Source organism: Lotus japonicus, chromosome 4, assembly GCF_012489685.1.
Source record: "Lotus japonicus ecotype B-129 chromosome 4, LjGifu_v1.2".
NCBI classification, from domain to species: Eukaryota; Viridiplantae; Streptophyta; class Magnoliopsida; order Fabales; family Fabaceae; genus Lotus; species Lotus japonicus.
Window position 1 is genome coordinate 38,149,575 of NC_080044.1, and position 10,399 is coordinate 38,159,973.

A 10,399-nucleotide genomic window follows, 5' to 3' on the forward strand; every position below is an offset into this window, starting at 1 on the left:
TCTTTAAGGGTTCGCAATGTGCATGGTCGCACTGACCTCAGTGAGAAACTAGACCTGGTTGTTGAAGACTGGGATCGTCTTTGCACTTGGATGCTTGACCAAGCAGCAGTAATGCTGGGTTTCCTTACTGCTGAAAGGGATCAAAGAGTTGAAGCTGCTAGTCAGCGTTTTAGAAGAAGAGAACCACTGAATGAACAAAAGTTGAGAAATCAACTTCATGCTGCTATTGAAGAAGCACAGAAAAAGAAAGAACAAGAAGAAGAAGCTGCAAGGTTTGAAGCAGAATAGCGTGAAGCTGCAAGGTTGCAAGCTCTGGAACAAGAAGCTAAATTACAAGCTGAAGCTGAGGCTCTTAGAAATCAAGCACTTGGAATTATTCCATTTACTGATGTTGCCTCCACTTGGAATTATTCCATTTACTGTTCCGTCTGCTCAAGCTCAGTCAGGCTCAAGACTTGATCTCATTGAACAAAGACTTGATTCTCATGAAGCTCTTCTTCAGAGTCTTAAAGAGATGAGAGATGTGCACAGAACTTCTGAAGAGGACACCCAAGCCTTAGTCTTTAGGAACTCTCTTTTCTTCTGTTTTCTTTCTACTATGTTACTATGTTTTCGTATTTAACTATGTTTCTTTTATCAGATTATCGTTTTTCTTTCCTATGTGCTTGCATAATTACTTGTTCATCATTACTTAGTTTTTTTTTTCTCATACGCATTAATCAACAAAGAAGTTTTTTTTATTAATAACATCATTCATACATTGCATTGATACATTTAAAAAGAAGGAATTTTCCTCAATGATCTACACTGCCTACGCATCGCTGCTTTCTCAAGCTCCAGACGATGCTGCCTATATTCTAAGTGGACCAAGCTCCGGCGAAACTCCTGCCTCTCAGGACCCTCCGCCATAGTCTCCAGAGCCACCTCTGCTGCTCTGATCTCTTCATAAAGGTCCAGCTCCTTCTGGAAGAGTTCTTGCATTTCCTCCACGAATCTGAGGAAACCTCTAAGGATGTTGTCCATCTCCGGACTCAGACTCATCCCCAGCAGCTGGTTTGTCAGACTATAGACACTCGGCTCATCTGGATGGCGCACGTTGATGAAGAGATCTTCATCAAAGGCCTTCTTCCTCAATTCTTCGATGCATGCTATGAAGGATGCCATTGCAATATTGATTTCAAGTGAAAACGAGATGTGACGACTGTTATGCTTTAACCGCTATTTATAAGGTCAGTTCAGTCTCCAAAAGTTAATGCTGAAGCAGTTTCTCGAGGATTGTTTATTGGTAACAGACGCTTACTTTTAACTCCTTGGCCGGTTGTAAACGTTCCACCCATTCACTTAATCTTCTGCATACGCATTAATTAAATACGTTTTCTTTAATTTTTTTTTATTTTCTCCATCCTTTTAAACTTAGACCTTCTCTAAGGGGGAGTACCTTGTACTTCAAGCTAAGTTTTTCACACCCCATGCTCTTTGCTTATGACAAAAAGGGGGAGTATACAACCATTTTTTGATGTGTAAGCTGTGTTAGTGTGATTTCTTTTTCTTTTGGAGAATTTAAGAGTTCCACTCTTTATGACCATAGATCTGTCCGTGGGTATTTGCAAGGAATACATTTTCACTTCTTGTGAAGTGATCATAAGCTAAATTGGTTGACTCTGATACTTTTACCTTGCTCTTGACTCTGAATATTTATGCGCTCTGATATTCACATATTATCTATGTCATAAATTCTCACTCTGAACTCTTTTATTATTTAGCTCAGAATCTAGATATTACTAATATTTTCATTAAGTCTTAGATTCAAAGGGAGCTAAGCTCAGAATCAAGCTGTGACTTGGATTCAGAATGAGCAACATAAACCATTCACCTCAGGATAAGTTTATCTCTATTCTCTAAACTCTGAGTGAATTCAGTTTATTGTTTAAGAATTGTTGATCAAAATACTTGGTTTTGTCATCATCAAAAAGGGGGAGATTGTAAGATCAAGTTTTGATCTAGTAGTACAACTCTATGTTTTGATGATTACATATTAACTATTGTGTATGAACAATTATGGTACACTAACGTTGTTTTCTGAGTGTTCTAATGACAGGCTATGACTCTGGTCTTATTTCACATAATTCAGAAGCACTTTGCTCAAAGAGTAACCTTCGCAACGCTTTCGCACTTACTATGTTCAATCTAAACAGTAGATTAAGCTTCAGAAGATCTGAAGATAGTAAAGCTCTGATATGGATTCAGTTCACTAGAAGCTCTGAAGGATCAGAAGCTCTGAAGGTCCAGAAGCTGAGAAGTGAAGATTCTGAAGTCCAAGAGTAAGCTGGCTCTGAAGACCAAGTACTTCTCCTCTGAGTCCAGAAGCAGAAGGTACAAAGGTCAGAGGATCCAAGCTTCCTTCTGACTCTGATCACCAAGCTTCACAAGTTCCATTATGAAGCGTCGCTCTGATCAGAAGTCAACTAGGATAAAGGTCATGTCACTATCCAAAGTACAAAAGCATTATACCATTCCTGACGACCTTACCTAACTTATTCAGCCACAGCAGAACCTGGAAAACCCGCCCTCCAACGGTAGCATTCCATGCAAACTTCCAAACCTAATTCCTAGGAGTATATAAAGAGGCTGAAGATGAAAGATGCCGCATGAAGAAACTTTGTTGAAGCTCACACGAAATTCAAATATTCTTTTAAGCAATCTTTCTTCACATTGTACTTATTGTGTTTACTATTAGCTTTCTGAGAAGCATTTCTTTGTAAACCCAAACCTTCAAACAGTTGTTTGTTTTTCCTTAAGGAGACTAAGGTTGGTCGGATCCTTGAGAAGACTAAGAGAGTGAATCTTAGTGATAGCTAAGTCAGTGTATTGTTAGTCACTTTGCAGGTAGCAAGTGCAGTTGTAACAAACTCTGATTAGTGGATTGCCTTCATTATAAGAAGGAAGAAATCACCTTAATGGGTGGACTGGATTAGCTTGAGGGATTTATCATGTGAACCAGGATAAAATCATTGTGTGCTTTCCTCAACTCTTATCTTAGCACTTTTATCTTTGGTGTTTGAAGAGATTTGTTAAAATCTCAAGTGAGAAAGGTTTTAGATTGAAAACGCTATTCAAACCCCCCTTTCTATCGTCTTTCATACCTTCAAAAATGTTATCAAGGGTTTATCCCATAGTGCATTGCACTTTTGGAATATTTCAGTTGAGTACACACCTTAGTTAGATTTTTGCATGCAACCTCAAGATACACAATCATAAAATTTTGAACTAAGAGGGATAATGGATTTTTCATTTTTCTTACGCTTAGGCTTCCATTGGAAGCACCCACCTTTTACCTTCTCATCTGAGTAGATTTTCTCCTTCTGCTCTGACTTCATCTCCTCCTTCTACTTTGAGTCAACAACCATGCTCATTGAGTAGACTTGCTTAGTTTGGTAGCTCTGCGCATCTTCCTTTTTCTTCTTATTTGATGCTCCAGCTTTTTCTTTAAGGAAGATCTGCTTTAGCTTTTCATCACTCCACTCTTCCATCATCTTCACCAAGAATACATCATTCTTCTCAACTGGTTTTGACTTCAGGTCATATATGGTGAAAGTGATCTTCTCATCAGCTACCCTTAAAGATACTGTTTCTTTTCCCACATTTATGTTCGCTTGCGAAGTGGCTAGGAATGGTCTTCCAAAAATCAATGGTATTTTAGAGTCCTCATCCACATCAATTATCACGAAGTACACCGGGAACTCGAACTCTCCTACTCTTACTAGCACATCTTCAACAACTCCCCATGGAGTCACTATGGAGCGTTCCGCTAATTGAAGCATCATCATTGTCGGTTTCAGTTCTCCAACATTAAGTCGCTCAAATATTGATAGGGGCATTAAGTTGACACTTGACCCTAAATCACATAAGGCTCTCACTTCCTTTGAAGCCCCAAAATTAACAGGTAGAGTGAAATTACCTGGATCCTTTTGTTTAGGTGGAAGCTTCTTTTGCATAATAGCGCTACACTCCTCAGTAAGCTCAACGATGTCATTCTCTTCACTCAACCTCCTTTGCTTTGAAAGTATCTCCTTCGTGAATTTAGCATATTGAGGCATATTTTCCAAAACTTCAGAGAATGGGAGCTCTACACGCAACTTTTTTTAACATAGATATAAACTTGGAGAATTGCTTCTCCAACCTCCTTTTTGCTATGTTAGTGGGGAAAGGGGGAAAATGGACTTTTGTAAACTTATTTTCTAATTCTACTTTTCTCTTTTCCTCTTCTTTTTCTTTCCGCTCTTTCTTATTCTCTCCTAAAGGTTCAATATCTCCTACAAACTCATCATTGACATTATTGTTCTCTACCTTTTTTAGTTCAGACTCCCTCAAGGTAGCACCACTCCTAAGAGTTATGGCAGAACAATTTTCTTTAGAATTAATAATAGTGTTTGAAGGAAACATACCTGGGGGGCTTTCTGACATTTGCTTAGCCATCTGTCCCGTCTGAGTCTGCAAATTTTTTACAGCAGCTTCGTGATTTTTAAAACTGGTCTCTGATCTCTTGATGAAATTCTCCATCAGCTCTTCTAAGCATTTCTTCCCACTGCCACTGCCTTGATCCTGAGTTTGTTCAGGTCCTGAATTCTGAGACTGAAACCTTTGATTTGAATATTGCCTCTGATTATTTCCTCCTTGATTGGAATTGTTATGTTCCCTCCAGGAAAAGTTAGGATGATTCCTCCACCCCGGATTGTAGGTGTTGGAATAAGGATTATTTTGGGGATCGCCGAAAGCCTTGACTTCCTCCTCAAAATTTACTCTGCAATCTTCACTGGCATGAGGACCACCACACGATCCACAATAGATACTATCCACATAAGATATATTGGCTGCCTGAAATTGTCGTTGCATAGCTGTCATTTGTTGAGATAATTGCTTGTTTGAAGCAACCATCCTATCATACGCTTCTATTTCCAGTACACCCCTTCTGTTTTGGCGGTCATTGGTAGAGTTCATTGCACTTTCAACCATTTTATTGATTAAGTTCCAACCTGCTTAAGCTGAAAGAGCATCAATTTCGCCACTAGTTGCTGCTTCCAAGTTTGATCTGGCAGAATCAGCCAAGTCGTCAAAAAACCTCTCCACCTACTCTTCCAAAGTGAGATTGTGCTAAGGGCACTTCCTTAACAATTTCTTGAACCGCTCTAGAGCTTCATAGAGATTCTTAGTATCTTGCTGTTTAAAAATCAGGATGTCGTTCTTCAGCTTCCTCAGCAAGGTACGAGGGAAAAACTTTTTAGTGAAATTCTTAGCTAAATATTCCCAAGTTCTTATGCTGCTTTGAGGTTGGAAGTTGAGCTAATGAAAAAGGAAAGAGTTGCAAACGGACAAGCTCAGCATTGGGAAGACGTGCAGTACTGGCATCTTAATTACCAGATCCTCCATATTGATGTTGACTAATGAGGTTGATGAGTGCAGGTCTGAGTTCAAAGTTCTGAGCCTCGCATCATGAGGGGCTATACTTCCTGTGTAATCATAACTCATAACAGGTTCATTCAGATCCCTGAGGGGCGGTTGGCCTCCTCTAGTTCTATTTCATGCTGGATTCGGCGCAAGACTTCCTGCACCCATTCCTCTTCAGTCCTTGCGAACTCCGCTCAAAGTCGCGCTTCCAATTCAGCATTTGTTCAGCTGCCATTGCAGATGCAAGGGCTCTTCTTTGTTGTGCTAACCGGTAATGAAAGGTGCGGTCGATTTCTGGATAAAAAAGCAATGCATCTGGATCAACTGTACCTCGCATACATTGAACACACTAATCAGATGGACCCGTTCGGTAAATATCATATAACAAAAATTAAAAAACAAAAACAAAAAAAATCTAAACAATAGAGATTAATTAAAACTAGTATTGGAAAGACAATCCCCGGCAACGGCGCCAAAAACTTGATAACTCCTTTGCAAGTGTACAAAGTTGCCCGTAGTAATAAAAGTAAAAACGAATTTCATATTAAGACGAATTGTGATTCAAAAATATTTTCTATTAATTCTCTTATTTAGACTTATAAAAGTAAAAACGAATTTCATATTTAGACGTAGTGATGTTGAACGCAATAAGTAACACGAAAAATTAAATAGATTTGAGAATTCAGTTGGGAAAATAGCACTCGGGTATATTTCACCTATTTGTCCTATGCTTCAATTTTAACAATATTTATATGAACTCAATAAACCTCTCTTCGGCGGTCTAGCCTTTATTCTAGGATGTTGGTAACTCACACGCCCTAGACTTTCAATTCAAATACTAAGTCTGTTTTACGAGCACCAAGACCAGAGAATTGAAGATTAAGTCCCAATTAAACTAGCCAACACAACTAGGTTCTACTCTTGAATCAAGCAGTTGGGAACGCCTAATTGAATCGAATCCTTATTTCCCTAATTCCTAATCAACTTCCGTTCTCATAGAAATTAGCAAGTTCTTTGCGTGCACTCAAGAATAAACGATATAAATTGATTCAATTACTACGATTGAAAAAGAGAATTCATATAAATAACGATTCAAATCAAAACATCATTAAAAACGGATTCACAACCCAAGTACTAAAAGAAGTTTAGCCTAGCATGACCATAATCAAGAATTCAAGAGAAAGATGTAAGACCAATATTTGGTCGGGTGGTACAACTCTATGTATTGATGATAACAAGTTTATATTTGTGTATGAACAATTAGGGTACTCTAACGTTTGTCTTTTAAGTGTGTGACAAACAGGCTCTGATTCTGATTCAAAGACATATCTATCAGAAGTTGAAGATGCAAGAGTAACCAATGAAACGCTTCTGCAATCACTACGTTCTTCTGAAAGGTAGCAAACGCTTCAGATGTTCTGAAGATTAAAGCTCTGATGTATACTGTGAAAGACTCAAGCACTGAAGTTCTGAAGACCAGAAGTTCGGAGGAACAATCCAGAAGCTGAAGACTCTGATGTCTAAGAGTAAGCTAGCTCTCAAGACCCAAGTACTTCCAACTCTGATGACCAGAAGTTCAGAGTGAACGGTTCAGAAGCAGAAGTTCTGAAGGTCAGAAGATCCAAGCTTCCTTCTCACTCTGATCACATTGCTTCACAAGTTCCAACACGAAGCATCGCCAAGATCAGAAGTCAACTAGACTAAGGCAATGTCATTGTCAATAGTACAAAAGCAAGTATACTATTCTGACCGCCTTACCTACGAGGTTCAGCCTTAGCAGGTTCTGGAAATTCCAGAATTGCCCTCCAACGGATGGATTCTTTCAACGGATACAAACCCTAAACCTTTGAGTATTTAAAGGCTGAAGATAGAAGATATTGGCTAAGAAACTATTATGCAATACAAGTTAAAACCTACAAGCGAATACCTTAGCAATATTTCTTCATTGTTCTTATTGTGTTTACCTTTGCTTATTTTAGAAGCATTTCTTTGTAAGCCAAACCCTTTACAAACCTTGTTTGTATTTCCTTGAGAGACCAGTGAGGCCAGTGTTCTTGAGAATACTAAGACAAGGTTGTCTTAGTGTTGCTAGTTCATAGGTTGTTAGTCACTGAGCAAGGTGTGCTAGTGCAGTTGTAACAATCTTTGAATAGTGGATTGCCTTCATTCTAAGAAGGAAGAAATCACACGGGTGTACTGGATTAGCTTGAGTGATTCATCAAGTGAACCAGGATAAAATCATTGTGTGCTTTTCTCTATCCTTCATCTCTTGCACCTTTTTTTTTATATACTGAAAAGATTATCAAAATCTTAGAGAGAAAGCTTTAAACCTTCAAAACCCTATTCAAACCCCCCCCCTTTCTACTGTTTTTCATACCTTCAATTGATATCATAGCGTAAGTTCTGATTACCACAATTAACAGTGTTCAGAGATCCGGGGCGGTGTGAAAAACTCAATGGCTACCACCACCAATGAAACCCAGAAAGACCACTATAGTGCTAAACCATCTTCGATGGAGAAAAGTTTGATTACTGGAAAGATAGAATCGAAAGTTTCTTTCTTGGCTTTGATGCTGATCTCTGGGATCATATTGTTGATGTCTATACACGTCCAGTTGATGAAGCTGGAGTGAAGCTTCCAAGAGATAAGATGACTTATCCTCAAAAGAAAATGTACAAGGATCATCACAGAGCAAGAGCTATCTTGTTGAGTGTTATCTCATATGAGGAATATGAGAAGATCCCTGATCGTGACTCTGCAAATGCTTGTAAGATCAAGGTTTGATCAGTACTTGCATCTCTATATTTTGATGATTACAATTAAGGTTTGGGATGATGAACAATTGTGGTACCCTAGCGTTTGTCTCTTTTAGTTGTGACAAACAGGTTCTGAAACTGATCCAAGCCTATTTATTCAGAAGAAGAACAACCAAGGGATACTGAAAAGAGAGCTCTAAAGCTTACCATGTTCGTTCAGAACAGTGGCAAATCCTTCAGAATTTCTGAAGATACAAGCTCTTAAGAGGTACTGAAGAACCAGAGTCAGAAGTTCTGAAGACCAGATGTTCCAGCGGAACGGTCCAGAAGTAGAAGACTCAAGTTCTGAAGACCTGCAAGAAGTTGGTTCTGAAGACCCAAGCTATTCTAGCTCTGACGTTCAGAAGTTCTGAGGAACTTGTTCAGAAGCAGAAGTTGCAAGGTCAGAAGAATCCAAGCTTTAATCTGACGATGATCAGAAGCTTCACTAACGTTCATCTGAAGCACTCCAGATCTCAAGTCAACTGGTGAAAGGACAGGTCGCTATCATAGTACAACATCGTACAAGTCTCAGTCTGTCCGCCACCTACCTCGTTCAGTCTAGCAGTCTGATATTACAAGATTGCCACTCCAACGGACAAAACCCGAGCAACGGCTACATCACATGTCTTGGAGTATATAAAGGCTGAAGAAAGAAGAAAGAGGCTAAGAAAACTTTGCTGAAATCATTCAACTTATACGAACCAATCTCTTAGCATTATTTCTTCACTGTTCTTAAACATCTGAGTTTACTATTAGCTTTTTAGAAGCACTTCTTGTAAACCCGAAACCTTTTACATTACATTGTAAAGTTCCTTAAGAGACCAAGGTTGGTCGGATCTTGAGAGGACTGAATCAAGGTTGATTCAGTGTTTAGCTAGTCTTAAGAGGATCGGTAGATCAGCTTCTTAAGAGGATACTACTGAGAAAATCAGTGTGTTGTTAGTCACTTAGCAGGTAGCAAAGTGCAGTTGTAACACTCATTGATTTTAGTGAATTGCCTTCATCAGAAGAAAGAAGAAATCACCTTCACGGGTGGACTGGATTAGCTTGAGCTTTTATCTCAAGTGAACTAGGATAAAATACTTGCGTGCTTCACTTCTTATCTCTCAGCACCTAGTTCTTATCTTTGAGTTTGGAAAAAGTTCTAAAAGTATATCCTTTATTGAAAAACTCTATTCAAACCCCCCCTTTCTAGTGTTTTTCGCACCTTCAATTGGCATCAGAGCTCCGGTTCTGATTTAAACACCTAATAGTGTTCAGTGATCCAGAACCTTGTGTGAAAAACAAACAATGGCCCAAGCCAATACTTCCGCTGACAACAACAACAACAACAACCAACTCAGAGCACCAATCTTTGATGGTGAAAAGTTTGAGTACTGGAAAGATAGAATAGAGAGTTATTTCCTTGGCACTGACCCAGATCTCTGGGATATGGTCATGGAAGGCTATACTGATCCAGTAGATCTTCAGGAGTGAAGATCCCTCGTTCTGAAATGACTGACGCTCAGAAGAAGCGTTTCAAGGATCATCACAAGGCGAAGTCTATGCTATTCAGCTCAATATCATATATTGAGTATGAGAAGATCTCTGACAAAGAAACAGCAAAATCCATCTATGATTCCTTAGTCATGACGCATGAAGGAAATGAAGAGGTCAAGGAGACCAAGGCTCTTGCTCTCATACAACAATATGAGCAGTTTAAGATGGAATCTGGTGAAACCATTGAGGAGATGTACTCAAGGTTTCAAACTCTGATTGCTGGAATCAGAGTGCTAAACAAGGGCTACTCTACTTGTGATCATGTCAAAAAGATCATCAGAAGTTTTCCTAAGGAGTGGAGAGCCTTTGTCACTGCACTGAAACTCTCCAGGAATCTGAACTCGTTGAAGTTAGAAGAACTCGTGAGTCATCTCAGAAGCCATGAGATTGAACTCAAAGAGGACAAGCCTCAAAAGAAAGACAAATCTATTGCTCTTAAGTCAAAGTCTGACAAAGCGAAAGCTTATCAGGTAGAAGAGGAAGATTACTCTGAAGAGCTATCAGATGCGTCTGGTGATGAAGAGCTGTCTCTTTTCACAAAGAGGTTAAGCAAACTCTGGAAGAATAGACATAGCAAAGGCAAAGGACCAAAGAAAAGTTCAGGAAGATATGAATC

The 10,399-nt window shown here is 39.1% G+C and overlaps 1 protein-coding gene across 1 annotated transcript; it reads right to left on the reverse strand.

Moving 5' to 3' along the window:
* Positions 1-3,386: 3,386 nt before the first annotated feature.
* On the reverse strand, positions 3,387-4,097 carry LOC130712714 (uncharacterized). The gene has a single exon (XM_057562533.1). The coding sequence runs from the start codon at positions 4,095-4,097 to the stop codon at positions 3,387-3,389; it is 711 nt and encodes a 236-aa protein (XP_057418516.1).
* Between the last annotated feature and the right edge of the window lie 6,302 nt (positions 4,098-10,399).